General features: G+C 42.4%; 1 protein-coding gene across 3 annotated transcripts in view; it reads right to left on the bottom strand.

Moving 5' to 3' along the window:
• The window catches only part of LOC309560740 (endothelin receptor type B-like), a 476,715-nt gene that overhangs the window by 408,075 nt on the left and 42,294 nt on the right, over positions 1-26,346 (bottom strand). For 2 of the 3 annotated variants that reach the window (XM_082264378.1, XM_082264379.1), the window contains exons 5-8: positions 24,370-24,519; positions 22,689-22,822; positions 18,450-18,558; positions 15,045-15,484 (exon numbers count right to left, since the gene is read on the bottom strand). In XM_082264378.1, coding sequence (XP_082120504.1) covers positions 15,335-15,484; positions 18,450-18,558; positions 22,689-22,822; positions 24,370-24,519 — 543 coding nt within the window. In that variant the 3' untranslated portion in view covers positions 15,045-15,334. Of the gene's footprint in view, positions 1-15,044; positions 15,485-18,449; positions 18,559-22,676; positions 22,823-24,369; positions 24,520-26,346 lie in introns of those variants that run through there. The other variant, XM_082264380.1, reaches the window with a different exon arrangement.

The raw sequence follows: 26,346 nt of genomic DNA, 5'->3' as shown, positions 1-26,346 counted from the left end.
TGTTTCATAAATTATGGATAGATTTTCTTTATTTTACCTTCCTTGCCTTCAAAGAATGACTTTGACAAAAATGTGTATCAGATCAGTACCTGGCTCTCCACTGCAAAGCGGCAGGTTTTAATTAGAGCACAAATCAAGGATTTGCAGTCCAATATTCTTCAATTTGAAGTTGTAACCATGCCACAAAGATGCTTTTCAAAAGGCCGGCAGAGAGCCCTGAAAATGCTTACACGTTCAATTCCTTGAGCATTTCCTCTCAGGTAATAGAGGGAGGAATGTTGGATGTGGTGTGTCAGCAGCTTCTTTTGAGTTGTTCAAATAATTCGCATTGAACTAAAGCTCATATGGGGTGAATGAACTACTAACTTTTACTCCAACCTGTATGCATTACGTTTAACCACTTCTGGACTGGAAAATATTCCCCCTAATGACTAGGCCATTTTTTTGCGATTCGGCACTGCGTTACTTTAACTGACAATTGCGCAGTCGTGTGACGCCGTACCCAACTATAATTGATGTCCTTTATTTTCCCACAAATAGAACTTTCTTTTGGTGGTATTTGATCACCTCTGCAATTTTTATTTTTTGCGCTATAAACAAAAAAAGACAATTCTGAAAAAAAAACAAAAATATTTTTCACTTTCTTCTATACAGTATCTCACAAAAGTGAGTACACCCCTCACATTTTTGTAAATATTTCATTATACCTTTTCATGTGACAACACTGAAGAAATTACACTTTGCTACAATGTAAAGTAGTGAGTGTACAGCTTGTATAAAAGTGTAAATTTTCTGTCTCCTAAAAATAACTCAACACACACCCATTAATGTCTAAACTGCTGGCAACAAAAGTGAGTACACCCCTAAGTGAAAATGTCCTAATTGGGTCCAACTAGCCATTTTCCCTCCCCTGTGTCATGTGACTTGTTAGTGTTAAAAGGTCTCAGGTGTGTTAAATTTGGTGTTATTGCTCTCACTCTCCCATACTGGTCACTGGAAGTTCAACATGGCACCTCATGACAAAGAACTCTCTGAGGATCTGTAAAAAAAGAATTGTTGCTCTACATAAAGATGGATAAATATCGCCTTTGACAACGTCCTATTTGTGACGAAACCTGTCAGGCACGCCCGCACGTCAATATGCTTACTCTGGCTTCCTAATTATTCCATGCGCTATCTGTTGCTGGACATGTGAGTTGCCAATTTTATTTGCTTTTTATCTAATAAAGAAGTTTACTATGCCATTGGAGTTTGTTCTCTATCTTTGGAGGTATTTGGGTCATTTAAGGCTGAACACCTGAGTGGAGTTTTTGGAATCGCTACCTGTATTGATCTGTTTGCTTTCTGGGGATTTGCCTGTTCCAGGGAATCATTTGAATACATGCCCATTTTGACCTACCCTAACCGGTGGTCAATTGGTTCCAGTAAGAGGACATCTTTATTGTTTGATGCACGTGGTGATCTCCTTCTCCTACCGTGATACCATCTCCTGGTGTTGGACTTCTTGATATCTGACCTTTTGGAGTATATCTGCACTTTTGTTGGACTATACATTAATCAGTGTTGCCTATCATTTGTGCTTGATATAGGTTGACGCTGTACCACTACCAATTATCTATGATCTACATAAAGATGGCCTAGGCCAGTGATGGCAAACCTTGGCACCCCAGATGTTTTGGATTACATTTCCCATGATGCTCATGCACTCTGCAGTGTAGTTGAGCATCATGGGAAATGTAGTTCCAAAACATCTGGGGTGCCAAGGTTCGCCATCACTGGCTTAGGCTATAAGAAGATTGCCAAGACCCTGAAACTGAGATGCAGCACGGTGGCCAAGACCATACAGCAGTTTAACAGGACAGGTTCCACTCAGAACAGGCGTCGCCATGGTTAACCAAAGAAGTTGAGTGCACATGCTCAGCGTCATATCCAGAGGTTGCCTTTGGGAAATAGATGTATGAGTGCTGCCAGCGTTGCTACAGAGGTTGAAGGGGTGGGAGGTCAGCCTGTCAGTGCTCAGACCATACACCACACACTGCATCAAATTGGTCTGAATGGCTGTCATCCTAAAAGGAAGCCTCTTCTAAAGATGATGCACAAGAAAGCCCGCAAACAGTTTGCTGAAGACAAGCAGACCAAAGACACGGATTACAGGAACCATGACCTGTGGTCTGACGAGACCAAGACAAACTTATTTGGTTGAGATGGTGTCAAGCGTGTGTGGCGGCAACGAGGTGAGGAGTGCAAAGACAAGTGTGTCTTGTCTACAGTCAAGCATGGTGGTGGGAGTGTCATGGTCTGGGGCTGCATGAGGGCTGCCGGCACTGGGGAGCTACAGTTCATTGAGGGAAACATGAATGCCAACATGTACTGTGACATACTGAAGCAGAGCATGATCCCCTCCCTTTGGAGACTGGGCCACAGGGCAGTATTCCAACATGATAATGACCCCAAACACACCTCCAAGACAACCACTGCCTTGCTAAAGAAGCTGAGGGTAAAGGTGATGGACTGGCCAAGCATGTCTCCAGACCTAAACCCTATTGAGCATCTGTGGGGCATCCTCAAACGGAAGGAGGAGGAGCGCAAGGTTTCTAACATCCACCAGCTCTGTGATGTCATCATGGAGGAGTGGAAGAGGACTCCAGTGGCAACCTGTAAAGCTTCGGTGAACACCATGCCCAAGAGGGTTAAGGCAGTGCTGGAAAATAATGGTGGCCACACAAAATATTGACATTTTGGGCCCAATTTGGAAATTTCCATTTAGGGGTGTACTCACTTTTGTTGCCAGTGGTTTAGACATTATTGGCTGTGTGTTGAGTTATTTTGAGGGGACAGAAAATTTACACTGTTATACAAGCTGTACACCAACTACTTTGCATTGTAGCAAAGTGTCATTTCTTCAGTGTTGTCACATGAAAATATATAATAAAATATTTACAAAAATGTGAGGGGTGTACTCACTTTTGTGAGATACTGTATAACATTCCCAATGAAAAAAAAAAATTAAGTATCTCATTTTTTCATCCTTTTAGGCCAATTTGTATTCTGCTACATATTTTTGGTAAAAAAAAAACCCAATAAGCGTATTTGGATTGGTTTGCACAAAAGTTATCGCGTCTACAAACTAGGGGAAAGATTTATGTAATTTTTATTTATTTATTTTTTTTATTTATTTATTTACTAGTAATGGTGGGGATCTGCGATTTTTAGCGGGACTGCGACATTGTGGCGGACAGATTGGACACCTGACTGACATTTTTTACATTTTTGGGGAGACCAGTGACATTACTACAGTAATCAGTGCTAGACATGTGCACTGTTACTGTAATAATGACACTGTCAGGGTAGGGGTTAACCCAGGGGCGATCAAAGGGTTAAATGTATGCCTAGGGGGTGTTTTCTAAATGTGGGGGGGGATGGGCTTATGGAATCAACACAGGGACCTGTGTTCCTAAATAGGAGGATGATTGTTAAGAGAACAACGGTCTGCTGTGTTTACAACAGCAGACTGACGTTCTCTCTCCACGGGGAGCAATCGCGGGTGCCCAGCGGCAATCGTGGCCACCGGCCCCGTCACTTAGCTTCCCCGCTGGCGAATGGGCGCACACATGTGATCCCTCCCACGAAGTGTCATACAGGTATGGCGATTTGCAGGAACTTGCCGACCTGCTGCCATATGTATCTGCGGAAGCAGTCGGCGAGTGGATAAACTCTAATGGAAAAGTTCTACGCAAGCCTCTGGTTCTCCAGGGTTTGGTTGATAAATGGATTGTTGGTAGATATGATTTTTTGGTAGATATAATTGTTGGTAGATATGGATTTTCCTGGAGAGCACTGTCCTAAAGTCCAAGTCTGGAGAAGGATCTTTTATCTCCCTCACTGAGGATCTACCAGTGGATCCTGGGTGGCAGAAAGCTCCTGGACATTGTGAATAAGACCTGATTTGGGACTGTAGTGTGTGCCTGCTCCTTAAAAAAAATTCTACTAAGATATTTGTCCTCCCTTTGATTGCTATTTAGGTTTAAAGACATCTCCTAGACTGAGCCTGTATTGCTGGCTTGCACTGATCTGTATGTGTATCTGTACTATTCTGGGAGAACCTAGGCATATTCTCAGAATTGGATTGTTGGCAGATATGATTTTAGCTTTGCTTTTAGCCAAATTTTCAGTTGCCTCTTTCCATAATGTGTATTTAATAGAATTGTATTAATTTACGAATATAGTCTTGGCATGGTGTATCACATTCCCATGTCAGCTCTGAAGTTATAGAAATGTTCAAACCTGGCATTAAATTATATCTAAAGCCATTTTTTCCACCTTGGATATAGTATGGAATGGTAGGCAATGGTCTCCAAATTGTGACCCTTTGCTTGCCTTTATCCGGCCTTTGAGGCATTATTCCTGCCACTGACACCAACAATGGAGTATAATTCCTGCCACTGACATCAACAATGTGGCACTATTCCTGACACCAACAATGGAGTATAATTCCTGCCACTGACACCTACAATGGGGCACTATTCCTGCCACTGACACCAACAATGGAGTATAATTCCTGCCACTGACACCTACAATGTGGCACTATTCCTGCCACTGACACCAACAATGTGGCACTATTCCTGCCACTGACACCAACAATGTGGCACTATTCCTGCCACTGACACCAACAATGGGGCACTATTCCTGACACTGACACCAACAATGTGGCACTATTCCTGCCACTGACACCAACAATGGTGCACTATTCCTGACACTGACACCAACAATGGGGCACTATTCCCGACACTGACACCAACAATGGGGCACTATTCCTGCCACTGACACCAACAATGGTGCACTATTCCTGCCACTGACACCAACAATGGGGCACTATTCCCGACACTGACACCAACAATGGGGCACTATTCCTGCCACTGACACCAACAATGGGGCACTATTCCTGACACTGACACCAACAATGGGGCACTATTCCTGCCACTGACACCAACAATGGTGCACTATTCCTGACACTGACACCAACAATGGTGCACTATTCCCGACACTGACACCAACAATGGTGCACTATTCCTGACACTGACACCAACAATGGGGCACTATTCCCGACACTGACACCAACAATGGGGCACTATTCCCGACACTGACACCAACAATGGTGCACTATTCCTGACACTGACACCAACAATGTGGCACTATTCCTGCCACTGACACCAACAAGGGTGCACTATTCCTAACACTGACACCAACAATGGAGTATAATTCCTGCCACTGACACCAACAATGGGGCACTATTCCTGACACTGACACCAACAATGGAGTATAATTCCTGCTACTGAGACCAATGATGGGGCACTATTCCTCCCTACTGACAACAAAAAAGGGGCACTATTCCTCCTACTAATACCATAGATCGGGCATTGTTTACTCCCATAGGGCACAGTCCGGCCCTCCGAAAGTCTGAACGACAGTATACTGGCCCTTTGTTTAGAAGGTTTGGAGACCCCTGGTTTTTAAATGATAATTTCACCTTTGGGAACATGTTACATTTTCCACCTGTTTTTAGGATAGAGCATGCCCGCTGCCCTCTCTCCCTGTGACAGCAGTACGGGGAGAAGTTCCCCATACTAGCTGTCACTTTTTAAAATCAGCGCATCCGCATGGGGCTTCACCCACAAGGCCACGTCATTTATTTACCCAGCTCTGTGTATGAATGAACTACAAGCCCCTGCATCCTTTGCAGGTTGTTGGCTTGTAGTTCTCAATGAACTACCCCGGCGCTGTCTGTGTACCTGCCTGGCCGTACAGGATGTATGGGTATACAGATATCCTGGCAAACCTGCATGGCACCAGTGATCTGTGCATTTCTTTATTTTTTTTCTAAAAGGTGAACTTTTCCTTTAAACTAGGGTTGCACTGATATTGATATCGCTGCCGATACTATTTATGTGCACAAGGATCGGTACTCGTGCAAATGCACCGCTACCTTCAGGCTCGGTTCTTTCAGCTATCAGCGGGAATTCCTCACTGACAGCTGAAATGTGAACAAAATTATGTGGCACTTATCGGTTGTTAAGGAGTGGGCCGCCGCATCCTTAACGACCAATGACTCATTCAGCTGTCAGCGGAGGAGGAGGAGCTGAATTTCACCTGTGGCATCTGCCATGCATGGCGGGAAGAACACCCTGGATGTACCACCACAGGGGAGTGTGGGTATGCAGGAACCCTACCTTCAACAGCCTTGCTCAGTCCATAAGGTGAAGATTTAGTTCCTCCAGACCTGACCTGCACCACACCGATGCTATCCGATTCATGTCCAAACTGACAGTTCGCACTGCGATATGCAAACTGATCTGGGCGTGTCGTTAACTTTGTATTGACACCGCCAGCGATTCACAATTGGGCGGTGTGAACTGCCTGCGAGTTGAGTGCAATGCGGGAATCCGTAGGGGATTGGAAGGGTTCCTGCATCCCATATGTGTGAACCAGGACTTACACACTATCACCTTCAAAATAGTGCCCTTGCACAGCAATACTTCGGTCCCAACATTCCTGCCACTTCTGAAATGTGTCCTTCAAGTCTTCTTTTTGAAGCATGTCAAGTAGCTTCTACTATTTGCGCTAAGTCTCCTTAATGGTGTCAAAACAGCGACGTTTGTGCTGCCATCTGTTGGCATGTTACAAAACTAGTCTCTAAATTTTTTGATACCACTATCGTAGAAGACAGCTGTCGTTCTCAGTCCAACAATCCACAGCCTGTTATTCCCCACACCAAAGCTGCATGTACACAAATGGTATCACTTGACCAGTTGTGACCTTATTGCCATGACCTGTTATGGCCATGTGGCCATATTAGGTCAAAGATGTCACGCGCATCCGCGTCCTTTGGTGTATGTGAAGCTAGGGGTCGGGAATGTCCCAGCTACAGCTCATTGGCGTGGCACTGACTGCTAACTTCCAGGTTCAGCCAAGCATAGGTTCGGACCAAACCCAAGCTTATCCCCAATGCTGGATCGATCTAAATTTGAGCTGTGTATGACAGGCGTATATCCCCCTAACACAGATGGCGATAAAAATTGGACATGGGTCCTACTCCTACCCCCTCACCACTCTATCCAGAACAGAAAAAGAACACGTTTTTGCTTTTTAATATATAGTACACTTTAGAAGCATAATGCACTACCTTAAAAACAGTCCCGTGTTCACACTCTTTGATGATTATAAGCTGTGCTATATAGTACAAGAGAAAGAGGGGGACGAGTATAGTCACATGGTTTACAGAAAATGTAAAACTATTGGTAGAAAATGTGAGCTTTATTAAAAAACAAAGTGACACACCCTAAACTGATAGAAGGATTAGTCACAAAATTTAACAAATGGCAATCTATCCAAGACATGAGAAACTGGAAAAATTAAATACATTTTTTCTTTATTTTTGTGAAAATTATTTTGTATAATGCTTTGATTACTGTACACAAAATTGGAGTTGATGTTTTGCTAAAAAAAAAAAGCTCCAGCCCTGCTGGAATGATCAAGTTTGCATCTATCAAGGGTAACATCTATTCAGCAATTATGGCACTCTACTCTACTACAAGACAAGGATGCCCCCTTTCCCCAACAATTTTCAACTTATCCATTGAGCCCCTAGCCTAAGCAATAAGAAATTCTCCCAACATACGAGGCTTCACCATTGGTGACACAGAACACAAGATTACTTTGTTTGCAGATGACAATATCTTGATGTTGACATCTCCAGAAGCATCCCTACCTGCAACCCACACTATCCTTACCTGTTTTAGTAAGATCTCTTACTATAAAGTAAATAATTCCAAATCACTGGTCCTGAATCTAAATGTTAGTCCTGACACAAAAAAACGTTGCTAGAAAACTGCCCTTTCTCATGGACAGATGAGAAAATATCTTACTTAGGAATTACCATCACACCTCGAACCTCTGACCTTTATCCATTCGAATTTAAAACCCCTAAAGCAAAAAATCTGTGAAGACCTTAATAACTTCTCAAAAATTGACCTAACATGGGGAGCGAGAATGGCGGTAATAAAAATGACCATCCTTCCTCAAATTTTATACTTATTTAGAGCACTACCCGTCCCCATGCCCAAAACACAGTTGAATGCCCTTACAAGCATTATTAGAAAATGTATTTGGTCAGGGAAAAAAGCCCGCATAGCCTTCAATATACTTACTGCACACAAATCTATGGGAGGAGCTGGGCTACCAAACTTACAAGCCTATTGGTGGGCCTCAAGGCTAGACCAAATAAAACATTGGTGCACCAGCAGTGAAACCCCACTATGGGCATTAATTGAGAAAGACTTAGTACCGACTGAAAACCTGATACTCATGCTTCAGTGTGATGTATGGATACCTTGGAACTGGCCCAACATTCCCATCACAGTCAAAGCTTCTCTGCAAGCTTGGAGAGCTATTTCCAAACTAACTCCTACAGTAAACCTTTTCCACGCCTTTGATATTCCTATCAAGATAGTAGAATCTAAATTTAAAAAGCTTAATGTCACTAAGTTAGAGGATTACGGTCTGTCACTCATAAAACAACTCTACAGTAATGGTAGGCTTAAAGACAAAGAAGAAATTATCCAGGAATTCTCCCTCCCTCATGACCTGTCACTCACCATTTCCAAGATAATCTTCACTTTAGCCAAACACCCAATATCAGATCTACTAACTAATTCCCAAACATGGAATTTCATCTCCACAGTACCGCCCCTAACTAAAGGTATATCTCTCTTTTACTCCTGTCTTACATCTGATTCCCTCAAAACTAAATCGCCAAATATGCTAAAATGGGAAAAAACGCTTAATCACTCTTTCACCCTAAAGCAATGGCAAATAGCGATCAATTCGACCCACAAACTGTCACATTTCACAAACCATTGGGAAATGATGACAAAGATTGTAAATAGGTGGTATTTCACTCCCTATAGGTTATCCAAAATTAATCCCTCCCTTTCACCACTATGCTGGAGAGAATGTGGTAGAGTAGGTACCCTACAACACGTCCTCTGGGAATGCCCCTCCCTCACAAGCTTTTGGAAAGCAATTTTCCAATGTATGTCATCCATCACTGGAATCTTAACGCCTCCCAATCCAGAGTTAGTATTATTGAATCTAAACATCGAACTATACCCACTAACATATAGACAAATGATTGTACATCTCCTGTCGGCGGCCAGAACTTTAATACTATGTAAGTGGAAAACCACAGACACCCCAAATCTCTCTGAGGCAATCACCCTGGTTAATGAGAACTATAAACTAGAAAAAGCCCTATCCTTCAACGCTTTAACCCATCACAAATTTCAAAAAGCTTGGTCAGAATGGCCCTATTTAACGCCTGATACTAGAAGCTCATAATGTAACCCTTTATTTAGCTTAGTTCTACTTGTTCTGGTCCTGGGGACGATGAGAGGTGTGGACGACCCGTGGCTTGGTGACATTGTTCCCCTAGGGGTTCTGAGTAGGGGTAGTTCGACGCCTCTCTTCTCCCCCCCACCCGCATCAGAATAAACTATGTTGACCTTTACATGCATAATGCCTATGCACCTGTACAAAGCTTATACTATTGTTTGAACACTGTATCATCCACTTTTGGATAATGTTCTACCTTGTTGTGGTTATTTTCTTATTTCACATTCTGTTAATGTGATTTTCTGTTTTTCACCTGTATTTGAAAATCAATAAAAATTATTGATTGAAAAAAAAGTTTGCATCTATCAAATGGGCATGTGCTTAATGATGCTCATGCACAGACTTGAATTTTTAGAAGGTAGGTTCTGTATTTCCTTTCTCTAAAGGCATATTCCAGCTTTTGCAAATAAAATTATTAAATGCACCCACATTGCCTAAAGAGAATGTGCATTTAATAACTTTTTTGCATTTGAGCCTGCAAAGCATTGCAACCACAATCAGTGGATTGTGGGTGCAATGTACAGACTCCTAAAGACTATTCTTTCAGCCGCAAGTCCGAAGGGGCTGGACCAAATATTAATAGGCTATGAGTGCAGTGACATTACCGCACTTGTGCTCTATTGAAAACTGCAAGCCTTTACCACAGAGGCATGCTATGCACAGCCGGGCCAAGTTTTTTAAAAAATGACGAGCATGTGGGGAGAAGAACCCCAAAATTCAATAAGATGTGGGAGGAGTAGGGGGCTGTGAACGCTAAATATGTGCGTATCATGCAAAATTATATGAAAGGTGGACTTAGCGCTTAAAGGTTTGTCATGAAAGAAACATGAAGGCTGCCATTGTTGACTCCTCCTAAAAATGCTTGTTGCTTTGTTGTCATGGTGACCCGCATGCTTTAGGCTGCATTCACATGTCAGCTTATAATCGCGGGCAGAACCGCCGCGGTTCCGCCCGCGATTCCGAGATTTATTGCAAATCGCGGGACACCTAGCGTTGCCCGTTGATTTGCAATAGCCCCCCAAACGCCGAGCGATGTTGCCGCGATTTATGCCCGCCGAATCGCGGCAACATCGCGCAAACAAAATCGCGGGACGCAATACGCTCCAAAAAAGTACAAGAGCTTCTTTGGAGCGTATTGCGTCCGGCGATTTTGTTTGCGCGATGTTGCCGCGATTCGGCGGGCGTAAATCGCGGCAACATCGCTCGGCGTTTGGGGGGCTATTGCAAATCAACGGGCAACGCTAGGCGTCCCGCAAATTGCAATAAATCTCCGAATCGCGGGCGGAACCGCGGCGGTTCTGCCCGCGATTATAAGCTGACATGTGAATGCAGCCTTAATAATTTGAAAAACTCACCAAGTACCAGTATGTAAATAAGTAACTTTGTCTTTCCTCATCCAGATCAGTGACTCAAAGAATCAAAGCCAGTCAGCAAAATAACTAAGCAACTCCTTTACAGAAGGAGGTCAGCAGTAGCACCCCCTTGATTTTCTTTCTTTGATTGGTTTATTTTGAAATCACTAAATATCTATGCTAGCGTGAACTTATGAAGTTTAAATAATGATTATATGGTATATACATGCTTAAAATGTTGTTAAAAAAATGACTGGGAATGAACGTTGTTCTCTAAAGTACTCCTGTCATGAGAGAAATATGTGGGTTGCCATTGCTGGCCTTGTATTAAAGTAGATCTTGAGTTAAAAGGCTAAGCCCATTTATTAGATCAGGTCACCATGTAACCATATGTAGTGTTTAAAAAAGAAATGTGAAAAAGGGTATTGAATAAACTTACTTTACACCTGGCTATTGCACATGAGAAGTGCTGATATCCTTGTCCTTCTAGCAGGATGAGGACCCCAGAGTTTTGTGACAGACACACCTGCTGTTTGCCAGCATGATGGGATATTGAGTGTTCCCAGGAACTTGTTGGATAGATTGTGATGTCACCTTTCTTCCAATTTGTTCCCACAGGTTTTTTTTTTTACATTTTAATGTGGTGTTTTGGTATGGGCAGGCCCTGATGTGATAAGCAGATGTTGCCTTTTAATTAGTGATCGACCGATATCAGTTTTTCGGTGCCGATACTGATACCGATATTTTGGCCAATGCATATCGGTATCGGCCGATATGCGCTGATATTTTTGTACATTTAAAGAAAAAATTATTTTTCATTTTTTTTTTCTTGACAGGTACTCTTGTGGGGGGATCTGGGGGTCTAACAGACCCCAAACCCCTCCGCTGCACTTAAAAGCATTCAAAACACAAAGTTTGGCTGTTTTGAATGCTGTCATTTTTTTTAATCTGGCGCCAGACAGTAGCCAGAAGTGATGACATCAGTTCCGGGTTTTTGCATGGAGACCCGATCAGATGCGGCTTTGATCGGGTCTTCATCGGCCGTGCAGGCTGGTTGTCCGGGTCTCCCAGTGGGACAGGAGAATCGGGCGAGCTGCGGAAGGCGGCAGGAGGGGGGGGGGGGACGTCCCCTCCCGCTCCTTGTAATGACAGCTGGGCGGCTTCTCAGCCGCATCAGTTGTCTTTACAAGACAGCCGACCATTGGCTATGGATGCCAGTACCGGGGTGATGCCTCTAGCTGCAGGCATCACTCCCGTGCAAGCACTTTCCAGAAAAATCGGCAATATGGGTATCCTCCGGGCCGATTCCGATATATGCCAATAATCGGTCGACCCTTACTTTTAATGCTAGGTCGACTCAAAATGCTGGTTGCCTGGTTGTTTTTGGCTTTAAGACAAGGACCTGAAAACACAAATTTCTTATTTCTATACTAGTCCAAGTCTCAGAAAGCACCTAAAGAAAAACTCTCATGAGCAATAAATAATTCAACACAGATGCATACATTCATATCTCAATACCTATATAAGCTTCTTCAATTAAATACTTTTGAATGTGAAGAAAACTCCCTTCTATATTTCTTGCTTTTCAGTTCCTCTGCTCCTTCCCTGGTAGAAACGGGATTTGTGGGCGTTCCTGCTCAAGCAGAGCACAGTTGCCACCACTAGAGAGTGTATCAGCTACATGGCTACCATCCAGTTCCCAGTTCTACCCGCTCTCTCATTTCAAGCAGTGACAGGCTCTGCTATATCCACAATCCTGTGATCCTGCTGAGCCTGCAAGGATACATAACATATCTGAACATGTTGGCCATACAAAGGGGCTGTACAGCATCATTGGTTGGTATGATGAGGGTGCTATTGACCTCCTATTTCAGCAATTAGTCTACAGCTGTGTTTCTCAACCTTTTTTTCAGTCAAGGCACCCTTTAAAATTCTGCACAATCTCAAGGCACCCCATTCTAAAATGTAAAAACCTAAACTAATAGTTTTACAAAATTCACACACTTAGGACACCCAACATTAGAGGTGATTTAGTCTTCCAAAGCAAATACACCTTCGCACATTGGTACTGAATAGTGTTCCAATGTTTCTCCTCTCCCACAGTTTTTTTAACTCACTCAGCTAATGTGACCCCAGTGCTGACAGAGAGGGGCAGGGCAGGGCAAATAAGCATGCTCTGCAGGTGTCCGATTTCCTCCTTACCAACTGATGACATCATTAGTTGTTAGGACACCGGCAGCTAGAAAGTTGTAATGGTGCACAATGGAAATTTGTGGCTTTAAGGCCCGTACACACGTACCGATTGTTGGCCGTGAATTTTCGGCATCCGCCCGATCGGCCGATTATCGGCTTGTTAGTATGATGCTTCCCACAACCGATTGCGACTTTTCGGCCGAACAAAATCTGGTGTGCAGGCTATAAAATTTTTGTTGGCCAACAACAGAACGGCCGATTGTTCATCAGTCAGTACAGATTTCGGCCGACAAAAATGTGATGATCAAGACTGGGCATGCTCAGTGAAGAAAAAACACACGAAAAGTAGAACAGAACATGACATCACTTCTGCAGTTGGTTATTGTTGGCCGACAAAATTCGTGTGCAGTCTAGAGCACATTTCAACCAACACAACAACACTGAACAAAAGACGGCCGATCGGTCGGCCGACGATCGGTGCGTGTGTACGGGGCTTTATATAACTAAATAGCAGCCTTCATCCACCTATTGGCTTGTATTAAAGTTTTTGGGCAAATTGTAGGCATTTTGCCAAGACACCACTGAATAAACCTTAAGGCACCCTGGTTGGACTTTGTCGCCTGGAGGAAAAGAATAAAAATGTGTACCAAGACTTAATTTTTAAGCCAAATTGTTACTGTGCCGGGCAATATTTTAGGAAGGCGAGATCATCAATGATCAGCATCCATATTTATCTAATCCAAGGTTTTCCTATAATTGCTAGCAGTGGTCGTTCTTATGTCTGTGCTTCAACTTGCTACTGTTGTACTGCGGTACATTTCAGCAAATCTCAGGGCGGGTTATAGTAAGACTGTCTAATAGTGATATTACACAGCTATTCTTTACAAATAAATGGAAGGAAAGTGCAGACTTTATCCACAGATAGCAAATTTCAACTTATTGATTCCTTATGGATCAAGATAGTGCATATAGGACAGGTTATGATGAGCTGCTATGGGCACCTCTGTGTTTTCCTTTTATTCGCTTTTTTAAAATTTGCTAATAAAAGATTAGGCAAACACATCTTTTTTCTGATTAAGGAAGAACCCCAGGAAGAACCACTAGAAAAGGTAGAAAATGCACGTAACTCCATGCTGTCATTTATGATTTGCAACTCTTCAAACCCTGCTGACAGCATAGTAGTACCATTAGCTAACTGCTTCCAGGCTCTTCCATTATCTGAATGGAACTTGTCTATGGAGTCTACAGAACCAACATCGTGGTAACTAATTCCATTGGAGCACACTGCACAATTGTGGTGCTTTCTAGGAAAAGTTTAAAAAGACGTATCTCAGAAAGGTTGGCGAGGTAATTCTAATTAACAGATTTTACTTGTATCTGTTAGTCCTTTCTAATAATACTTCCTGGAGTTCCCCTTTAAACACGTTAAATATCTATAGTATTACATGCATTCAGAATGTCGTTTAGGTAACGCAGTCACATCAGGCATTCGAAAGTCCATTGCCTTTTAGTATAAAATGAACTATGTTACATGAAGAATAGGAATGGCAGTGTTAGCTTACAAACAAACTTTTTGTACCGGGAATGTCTGAAAATTGATTTAAAAGGGTTGTGCAGGCAAAATATAAAACACTTAAAAAAAAAGTGCTATGACCTAACATAATGATGAAAGGTGTGCTTGTGTTTTCACGTTATAATCTCCAGGCTCATTTCCGATTTACAGTGATATAGTGTACCACAGTAAGCATAAAGAGATAAACTGAAGCTTTCAAGAAGGCAGTACAGTCTATGCAGAGAAGGATTAGATTACATGCAACTTGCTCATTCTGATTCTGTCTCCCTTGAAGTACATTGCAGCAAAATGATGTGGAATACAACCAGTAAAATGATTTACTGTTTCCACTAGAGATCTTAGAGTCTCCCATTTCTAAATACTGGCATTGTTGACAGATAAAAGTACAGGTAAAGAAATGTACATTCAACCTGTCACAACCCCCTTAAAAATACACAAGAATATAAATATTACATACATATAACCTCAGTTCTGGGTCCTGAAAATTGCATTTTAGTAAATATAAAACTCCCAGGAAGCTTGGTGGTGGATTTCCTGTCTCCTGTGACCCGTAAAAAAGTTCTTGGTCAGGTGGTATTCCAGGTTTCTACCTTGAAAATAGATGAAATGCCTACAGTACAGCATAAAAGTGGACACTATATATACAGCCCACGAGGCATTCATGTCATCTCTGACATCATATATACATCATATATACACTGAATCATGATCAGGTGGGGAAATGTGGTTTCTGGTCCATTATGGGGGTGCTGCTTGCATTATCTTCATTTCAGGAAGAGCTGTATTTGTTTGTCAGACGAGAACTGCTGCGATCCAGGACTAAGTCATGGCCGTTAGCTTTCCACTTTCCGCCAGAACCCTTTTCATCCATAGGAGTGATAGTGAGGTTGGGCCTATGGCACCAGCAGCAGAGGCAGGACTGCAAGATAAAGAACACATGCATAAATCTATTGAATCAGCACAGAAGAAATCAACAAAAATTTGAAAACTATTTTGAAGATCCTTAAAGCAGTTGTAAACCTTTACAGGATGACCTGGACAAAATAACGGAATGGGCAACGACTTGGCAAATGAGGTTTAATGTGGAGAAGTGTAAGGTTTTGCACTTGGGGACTGGAAACATAAAAGCACAATACACATTAGGAGGGGAACCCTTGGGGGAATCAAAAATGGAGAAAGATCTGGGAGTCTTGGTTGATGATAGATTAGGCAATAGCATGCAATGTGAAGCGGCAGCTGCCAAAGCCGGCAGAATATTAGCATGCATAAAGAAAGGTATGTATTCCAGAGATAAGTCTATAATCCTTCCACTTTATAAAACTCTGGTCCGACCGCATCTGGAGTATTCTGTCCAGTTCTGGTCGCCAGTCCTCAGGAGGGATGTGTTGGAGCTGGAGAGAGTCCAGAGAAGGGCAACTAAACTAATTAGGGGATTGGAGGACCTTAATTATGAAGAGCGTCTGCAATCGCTTGATTTATTCTCCCTGGAGAAGAGACGCCTGAGGGGGGACATGATAGCAATTTTTAAATATCTCAATGGGGATCTCAGCTTAGAAAATAAGCTGTTCAGTCAAAGGGATTGCATGAGGACTCAAAGGCATACAATGCGATTAGAGGAGAAGCGTTTTAACCTCAGGCAACGTGGGGGGTTCTTTACTGTTAGGGCTACAAGATTGTGGAATTCTCTACCACAAGAGGTGGATTCTGCGGTTGGTATGGTGGCTTTCAAAAGACTCTTAGACGTACATCTCAAGGATCAGAACATCCAGGGCTATGTGAGATGATTACAGCCACACACACCTAAACAGGTTGAACTGGATGGACTATTGTCTTTATTCAACCTCACCTACTATGTAACTATGTAACATATAACCAGTGAAGTGAATAGCCTCAGATGTTACACAGAGATGAAACAAATCCTCTTACATTGGTTTTACTTGTTTATCTGCAGTCTTCTCTTCCCTACACCCCTTCAAAAGGGAAGTTTGTGTTAAAAATCTTTCTTCATCTGTCAGGAGCACAGAGGAGGGGTGGCGTAGAGGCTGCAGTTACAGTGTGTGAGAGCTGATTGGAGGAAACACACCCCCTCCACACAGCAAAAGGATTGTGTTGTGAATAGACAAGCTCCGTTCTGAGCTCTCCCACCCCCCCCCCCCCCGCACCAACACAAATTTATTTCAAGTGTCGGGGAAAACTTGTCAGAAGTGACTGATGCTAATAACAGAGGAGCATCAGAGAAAAACAACACTTAGAGCTTTAGAGAGAGATAAGTAAACACTACAGATATGTGTGCTTTGATTCCATGACTGATTCCATGACTGAGGTTTACAACCACTTTAAACAAATCTCACTAACTGCCTTCAGCCCTATCAAACACCTCCTTATAAATACTGAATAATGAACTTAGTACATGTGACTGAGGATATTTTATCGCTTCAATTTTTGTTCAGGGACCTTAAAAACAGCACAATGGAGGGATTGCTTCATGTGCTTTTCTGGAAAAGATATGACTTCTCAGGTTTTCTCAGGCTCGTTTGGCTGTACTTCTCCTATGGATCACAGGATTGCAGATCATTTTGCACTCCTGTAACCCATTTTCAGCAGAGAGCGGGCTGAAGTCCACTCTCCACTGACGTCAAAGAGCCCGTTCAGGCTTGGGCGTCATCACGACCATGGAGTCGGGGTCTGCCCACATGCCTAGACCGAAACCCGGCTCAGCCGCTCAGTGATCCGCTGAAAGGCTGAGCCGGCAGCTCCCGCCCTCCACCACAGCCCAGCACTCCTGTGAGCGAGGAGGGGGTAGAGCAGAGAACCAGTGACTGACAGTCAGCAGCTCTCTGCTCACAGAGCTGTGAGAACCGAGCGATCGGCGGTGTTCAATCACTTGGTTCTCAGTGTTAGAGGTGCTGGGGGACAGATGCAGTATCGGACCGATTCTTCATCCACCTAGATACTGTAAGTATGAATATATAAAAAAAAATACATATTTGTAACCAATATTTCTTCTTCCATCTGGGAACTAAAGTAGTTTATAACTCAAACCATCGAAGTCTGCAATTATTTATTTTTTAAAATATTCTAGATTAATGTTGCTGGTGGAAAGCATTTTTAATTGGGATCTGCTAATACTAACAAATGTACATTTATAACGTTTACATATGACACAAAAAAAAAAAAAAAAAAAAGCTAAGGGAGGATGGGGTGAAAGGAGTTAATATAAACTAATTAGGATTAAATAAGTTAAAAATTGTTTAAAAAATCTCTTGCACTCTTGCTGTATAAATTTCAGGACTGAGCTGTCAGTTTTACAGCTCAGTCCTGCACAGTACAGGTGACGGCCAGGTGGTGCGGAGGCAGGAGAGACTTCCACCCCAGCTGTACTAGAACAGTGCCGGCTACGGGGTGCTTCTTCTGCCCTGTCCCAACCTGCTTCAAAGCACCTATGCGCAAAGGATAAATGCATTTTCAGACAAGTTCACTTTATCTTCTTGGCCCCTTACCGACTTATAATAACCCTACGCATCCCAGAGACTTACTTACCTCCATCCCACAGCTGTTTTACAGTTTTACAGTTAGGTTTACCTTAAAAAAATCTTTAAATGTGTTTTTATATACATTATCTAAAAACCTGAATTTGTCTTCCAATCTCCTGCACAGTGGGATGTAGACTGGAAAAGGGAGGGGCAATGTGAGCTTTATGCAATGCGGAATACACCGCAAAGCATTGTCAGTCTAACACTGGGAGCTTGCAAACAGGAAAAGATAGCAGTTGTGTTGTGCTGCTCCTTCATTTCTAAACATAAGGCTGGGATGGGGAAAGGGAAGGGACAAAGCTGTGTTGCGTACTGCAATAAATAAAACAAGCATGATGCTTTGATGCTTACCTGGAAACAGTTTTTGAATTTCCTGCTGACAAAGTAGAGCGCCACTGGATTTATACAGGAATTCAGTGAGGCCATGTTTATCCCGATGTAATTCAAGACTAAGAAAAAACTAAGGACAGAACAAACATGTAAACGGATATTTCCAGATATAACTTTTTTTAGTTTTGTATAGAATGGGGAAGGGTTAGATTTTTCCTCACTTCTTTTTTCAAACTCTTCAACAGCAACACTAAAATAATTTTTAACCCATAAAGTAAAAAAGTGAAAACTGGTTAGTCGCTATTGGCAACAACTGTAGCTACGGTATGTGTTCATTTTCTTCTTCTTTCTCCAGTTTTAATGACTGCATGCTTAATGCCACAGTATATATCATGTACAGTGTGAGAATTTTACAGAGAACTTTCATCTAGGTCTATCCTGTTTTTCTCATTGGTAATGTCCTAAGGAAGATTATTATGGTCAGCTCCGTCTATGTCTATAAAATATCTCAAAGGGTATCTCCTATAAAAATGAAAAACCCATATTTCTTGCAACACTTCTGTGTAGTAATGACCTCCCCCTTAAAGTGGATTTCCACCCTCCCACCACCCCCACGAAAAAATTAAAAGTCAGCAGCTACAAATACTGTAGCTGCTGACTTTTAATATTAGGACACTCACCTGTCCCAGTGATTCCGCGATGTCGGCACCCCAGACGATTTTCAGATCGGCTCTCGGGTGCTGCTGCTGACAATCAAGGTAAGGGAAACTGGCATTAAAACCCTTCGGATTCACAGCCGGTTCCCTACTGTGCAAGCGCAAAGCTCGCTGTGCTTTCTAACGGGCCCGGTGGCGGAGAAAGGAGGAGGGGGGCCGAAGTTCCAAGGGACCTCACCCCGGCAGGGTCTCATGGAATTGGGGACGGGTTCCTGTCAAAAACAGGTGACCGTTCCCCCTCCTCCCTGAAAGGTGCCAAATGTTGCACCGGGGGGGGGGGAAGCAGATAAGCGGAGCTTCCACTTTTTGGTGGAACTCCGCTTTAATGTATACTGAGTGTGGAAAGCCATTTAAACAACTGTTCTTCATACAAAACGATTTGTATAATTGCACCGCAATACCAGCTTACATCAACAGGTATCACTATAGATGAAAGTTTTAGAGCAGGGGTTCTTAACCTGGGGTCCATGGATGGGTTTTAGGGGTCTGTGAGGGTCAGATAAAAATTAACACATTCTCTAAACAGCTCTCCCCCTTGCCCCAATCAATGATTTCCCATTTAAAGAAAAGAAAGAAGATGCACCTTCCACTGCTCCACTAAGTATCTCTTGACTCGTCATTGGCCCATGTTTACCCTTAATTTGTATCATCATTGTCTGCACAACCACTATTTTGTGCCACTCCATTATTTTTGCATGATAAGGAGGGAGTTTTTTGTTAAGATTTTTTCTATTCAAACATTGTGTATGTCATATGTCTGAGGCAATCAAACTGCAATAAAAAAGTACACATTCATTCTATGCAAAGTTGTGTTTATGTGAATATTTCTGGGGAAGGGGACCATACTGTTCATCAGATTCTTAAAGGGGTCTGTGACTCAAAAAAGGTTAGGAACCACTGATTTAGAGGCATTTCCTGTCTTCAGTAAATCCAAACAAGCATATTTATTTGCTAGAAGCCTTCGTTTAAATCCTACATGTCTGATGACTGCATTCCTTTGTAGATTTTCATAATAACTTTGGCCCCAATTTAGTAAATCCACTAAGGCTCTGCTCAGTAATAATCTACATAGTTTCTAGAATGCAATAAAATGGCTATAATTCCAATTGTACCCACTTGTCCTCTGTTTTTATTTAATTATGCAATTAGTAAGTCTGCTGACTCTACAGTATATCTCTGTACAAATAAAGTGATATTTGTAATTCTTTTAAATGATATATTAGTTCTCGTAGCAAAGGCATGCAGACATGTTTTCAGAAGAAATAGGACGTTATCATTGGTAATAATTTTCAAGAGCATGTAAACATTCCTGTTCCATTGCAACTGCAGTTCCCTTTCCAGCATTCTGGTTTTGGCCGTGATGCATTCTCCCTGTCTGCCTGTCCACCTGATGGTGATTAATGTAGCCAGTCTCTGGGTGGAGACAAAACCTGATTTAAGCCAGCCAAGCCTGCATTCTCATGCTTGTGATAGCATTGTAACACATGCTCCAAACTACCTGTTTTTCTCCCCTCCCAGCAGGTTTGGATTCCCTTGTTTATGACCTTGGATTTGAACTCAGACTATTCTCTAAACTCAGCCTGCCTTTTGACTACAGATTTGACCCTGACTATTCTGAACCTTGCCTGCCTTGTACATGGACTGTCATTGAACCACTCTGCCTGTCTGCCAACCACAATTACCTGTTTACTGTGTTCAGTTTGCGCATGGTAGCCAGGAACTGGTAGGCCTGCTTACCTTATGGGAAAGGGAGCTGCTAAGATGAAGAACACAGAAGCTAGCTATAGTATCTGACCAACTACGCTAGGGGTAAGCATGACAATAATGATTTTAATAATGATTGTACTTTACCCATACTGGGCAGCAAGTAAAAGGTTCACTTTTCTCTTAAAGCCCCTTAAAGTAAAAAATTATCTTAGTAACAGCCTTCACAAAAAGTTGTTTAATACTCACCTTTCTGTCAATGGGGAGTAAAATCTTTCCTATGGTGCAGTTGCTTCTACGTCTTATGGATAGTGTGCCCCCTGCTGGATACATTGGTCCACACAACAGCAGCAGAAGCAAACACAGTGCCCAGTAGAGGACATGCTATCTGGCAGTGTTCTATTGCTGTCTGTGTTTTCCTGTCCAATGACACATTGCCCACTAATTTTGTTTGTCTTGAGTCACCTGATCGGATGACATGGTGCCACAAGGACATGAAGTGATGGGCGTTCTGATGAAGTCAGAAGCAACAACAAAAGCCCATTTATTTAGTGGAGGATGGTCAAAACATATGTCACAGCCTGTGGGGTACAGGCACTTTTCTATTTTTGGCTAAGTGCCATTTCTGAACAAGGACCATAGCACGTTATTTTCTTATCGTCCTTTGCTTTGCCTTCATAGCTAACTGCTGCCTTCAGTTATTCATCTTAAAGCCCAGCTCCAAGGAAAGTAACAACCTCCCTCACACTCCAAGGTTTAAAATGCTTGTTTACAACGAGGGGGCAGAGAAAAAAGTTTAACTACCTGATCCTCCTCTCCCTCAACAGACAGTAGTCCCCTATGCTACAGTGGTGGACTGTTCTACAGCATCCTCATGTCCAATGCAGGCTAAAATATGCCCCTTGGTAACCTATGATACCACAAGGTTGCTGATTCACCTTCTTGTTATCTCTTAACTTGACTACTGCAGCTCCCTCCTCGTTGATTAGGCTATCCCCCTAACTCTGTCATTAATTTTTCTGTCAGGCTTATCCACCCTACCAAACATTGAGCATCTGCTGCCCCTCAAAAATACTAACTACAACATACAAGCTATCTGCAGCTCTGCCCACAGATTCATCACTAACCTCATCCTAATATTCACCCAAGCCCTCCTCCCTGCTCCTCCCAAGGGTTTCTCCAGAGCTTGTCTGTTCCTCTGGAGCTCCCTACCCAAATCTGTCTGGTTATCCCCCACTCTGTCCACCTTTAGGCAATTCCTGAAAACTCATCTCTTCAGAGAATTCTATTCTGCCTCCACCTAAACACTGTCCTTTTACTTTATCTATCAGCTGATCCCTCACAGTTATTACCTTTTGGATCACTTATCCTCCCTTTTAGATTGTAAGCTCTCATGAGAAGGGTCATCCTACCCTTCTTGTATTGAATTGTATTGTAACTGTAATGTCTCCATTTACTTTGTAAAGCACTGCACAAACTGTTGGCATTAAATAAATCCTGTATAATAATATTTGGTCAGCTTTTATTTCTCTCTTTACCTTCCTGTTGTGTTGACACTCACACCCTCTGATTTTTTTCTTTTGGTGTCACTGGGGACAGGAAGTAAGATGAAATCGCCCCAATGGTGACATAAAAACTTGACAGAGGTTGTGATTCTTCCCTGCACTATCAAAACTTTAAAAAAACAAAGTTTTTTTAAAGCCATAGAGTTTGGATTTAAAGCCTTTATTTTCATAATGTGATAGTGGATTCACTTTGTTTTCTGGTCACTGGGCAGCTATCCCTGCATCCTCCCCTTATTTTACATACACAAGATGCATCAAACCACCTGAAATCTCACCTGAGAAGTTCACATCTGTGTGGGTCTGTTCCATCATATACAGTTTTTTTCAGTATACTGCTCACATGGAGAGGAAGCCAGCAGAGTGCGAAGATCACCACCAAGCAAAACACTGTCTTCGCCACTTCCCTTCTCTGAAATAAAACATCAGAATCCTTGAACATGGAGTTTCCCAAAGTACAGTACATGCAGGCTCTATGATATACTTTTTTCAAGGAAACATATGTAAAAAGGCTACATCAAGGGTTTAAAAATTGGTGGATATCTAGTGACAAGAGGCCAACTTATGAAACGTGGATGTGTTGTATGGCAGCAATCAGTTATATTTAGGCTGTGATTTTTCAAATACTGGATAGAAAAGGAAGCCTACGCAACAATTTTACAGTTACATGTGCTATTCATTAGGTTACTTATATTTACTTATATATACTTGTCTGGAATTATTAAAAATCATATTTGGTAAATCTCTGCAAAACATGCACATTTCTCCATGATTTATCGCTTTTAAAAGACTGCAAGTACAAAAAAATACTGGTTAATCTTCCAGAAAACCACCGTGCTCATAATTTTCTGTATGAACTGACAACACACTGCCACTGAGATCCCAAGTAATGTTGTCAGCTCTACTTAAGCCCCGTGCACACGTACCGATCGTCGGCCGAACGATCGGCCGTCTTTTGTCCAGGGCTGTCGTGTCTGTTGAAAACTGCAAAAGACTGCACACGAATTTTGTCGGCCAACAACAGCTGACTGCAGAAGTGATGTCATGTGATGGTTAACTTTCCTTGTCTTTTTTCTTTTCTGAGCATGCCCAGTCTTGCAAATCTGCTGTCTGTCGGCCGAAATCTGTACTGACTGGCGAACAATCGGCCGTTCTGGTGTTGGCCAACAAAAATTTTAATGCTTGCACGACAGATTCTGTTCGGCCGAAAATGCGCTGTCGGCTGTCGGAAGCATCATACTAACAAGCCTACAATCGGCCGATCGGTCGGCGGCCGAATATTTACGGCCGACAATCGGTACGTGTGTACAGGGCTTTAGTCCTCCCTCCTGGACCACAGAACCCCATTATGTAATGGAGATAAGAAGAGGGAGAATTGTTCTGTAATTCACAAGGGGAAAACTTGACAGGGCTGACAACACTGCTTGGCATTTAAAGTGCAACTTTATTCACTTCAGGCTGGCCCCTTTTGCAGGAATAGCTATGTGAAACATAAAAACTAACTGGCTATACTGTTTAAAACCCAGCAATACACTGTCTCATCCTGCTCTGCACATGCTCAGTTGCTCTATATTATAGGCACTGTGCCTGATTTGTAGAGGCCAAACTGCTGACATCCCAAAAACTGCTGTTCAGGGGGTTGGGCTTCAGCAAAATGGCAGCCTCCAGCAAGAAGGAGAAGGAGCAATGCTGGAGGCAATTGTTAGCATAATTATTTATGTGGAATGTATGCTTCTTGTTAAAGAACATTTATTTTATCAGGATTTTAATGGTTGTTAAGTTCCACTTAAAGTACTGTAAATGAATAAAATAGCTATCTGCTCAAACATCAAGTTAAGAGAACTCTGGAGTTCTAGAAGTATAGGCGTTCTTCTATACTTGCAGCATTTTAAAGGGATTTAACATTAAAAAGGAGAATAAAACTACTGATAAGGAGAATTGTATAAAAGTAACACCTACCTGTTTCATGTGGTCATTAAGTGCTATTCTCATGCCATTCTTCATGCTTAGCATCTCACAGGACATTAATGTATAAAAGATTCCAGTGCAGGCCAAAGGAAGGCAGAAGTAAAAACCAAAAAGCCACCACACCTTCTCTTTTTGATAAAACTGGAATATAAGCAGTAATGTCAATAATTATTTCTGTATAACTGGTAAATATAACTTCTAGTTTTATGAAACTTCTGTTTCTTTGTTTCTAATTTAATGTTTCTGAGTTATGTTTGTTTACCAGGCCTCACATTTGACACCTAATACAAGCCTGAGTAATGCAAAAAATATCCTATATATACAGTATCTAACAAAAGTGAGTACACCCCTCACATTTTTGTAAATATTTTATTATATCTTTTCATGTGACAACACTGAAGAAATTACACTTTGCTTCAATGTAAAGTAGTGAGTGTACAGCTTGTATAACAGTGTACATTTGCTGTCCCCTCAAAATAACTCAATACACAGCCATTAATGTCTAAACCGCTGGCAACAAAAGTGAGTACACCCCTAAATGAAAATGTAAAAAATTGGGCCCAAAGTGTCTATATTTTGTGTGGCCACCATTATTTTCCAGCACTGCCTCAACCCTCTTGTGCATGGAGTTCACCAGAGCTTCACAGGGTGCCACTGGAGTCATCTTCCACTCCTCCATGACGACATCACAGAGCTGGTGGATGTTAGAGACCTTGCACTCCTCCACCTTCCATTTGAGGATGCCCCACAGATGCTCAATAGGGTTTAGGTCTGGAGACATGCTTGGCCAGTCCTTCACCTTTACCCTCAGCTTCTTTAGAAAGGCAGTGGTCATTTTGGAGGTGTGTTTGTGGTCGTTATCATGTTGGAAAATTGCTCTGCGGCCCAGTCTCTGATGAGAAGCGATCATGTTCTGCTTCAGTATATCACAGTACATGCTGGCATTCATGGTTCCCTCAATGAACTGTAGCTCCCCAGTGCCAATAGCACTCATGCAGCCCCAGACCATGACACTCCCAGCACCATGCTTGACTGTAAGCAAGACACACTTGTCTTTGTACTCCTCACCTGGTTTCTGCCACAAACACTTGACAAAATCTGAACAAAATAACTTTATCTTGGTCTCATCAAACCACAGCACATGGTTCCAGTAATCCATGTCCTTAGTCTGCTTGTCTTCAGTAAACTGTTTGTGGGATTTCTTGTGCATCATCCTTTAGAAGAGGCTTCCCTCTGGGACAGCAGCCATGCAGACCAATTTGATGCACTGTGTGGCATGTTGTTTGATCACTGACAGGCTGACCCCCCCCCCCATCCCTTTAACCTCTGCAGCAATGCTGGCAGCACTAATACATCTATTTCCCAAAGACAACCTCTGGATATAACTTCTTTGGTCGACCATGGCGAGACCTGTTCTGAATGGAACCTGTCCTGTTACTCCACTGTATAGTCTTGGCCACTGTACTGCAGTTCAGTTTCAGGGTCTTGGCAATCTTTTTATAGCCTAGGCCATCTTTATATAAGGCAATTATTCATTTTTTCAGATCCTCAGAGAGTTCTTTGCCATGAGGTGCTTTGTTGAACTTCCAGTGACCAGTATGAGAGAGTGGGAGCGATAACACCAAATTTAACACACCTGCTCCCCATTCACACCTGAGACCTTGTAACACTAAAGAGTCACATGACACTGGGGAAGGAAAATGGCTAATTGGGCCCAATTTGGACATTTTGACTTAAGGGTGTACTCACTTTTGTTGTCAGCGGTTTAGCCATTAATGGCTGTGTGTTGAGTTATTTTGAGGGGACAGCAAATTTACACTGTTATACAAGCTGTACACTCACTACTTTACATTGTAGCAAAGTGTAATTTCTTCAGTGTTGTCACATGAAAAGATATAATAAAATATTTACAAAAATGTGAGGGGTGTACTCACTTTTGTGAGATACTGTATGTAGGTTCATCTCATA

The sequence above is a fragment of the Pelophylax lessonae genome (assembly GCF_965119305.1).
Source record: "Pelophylax lessonae genome assembly, chromosome: 7".
NCBI lineage: Eukaryota > Metazoa > Chordata > Amphibia > Anura > Ranidae > Pelophylax > Pelophylax lessonae.
This window is presented reverse-complemented; position numbering and strand designations above follow the sequence as displayed.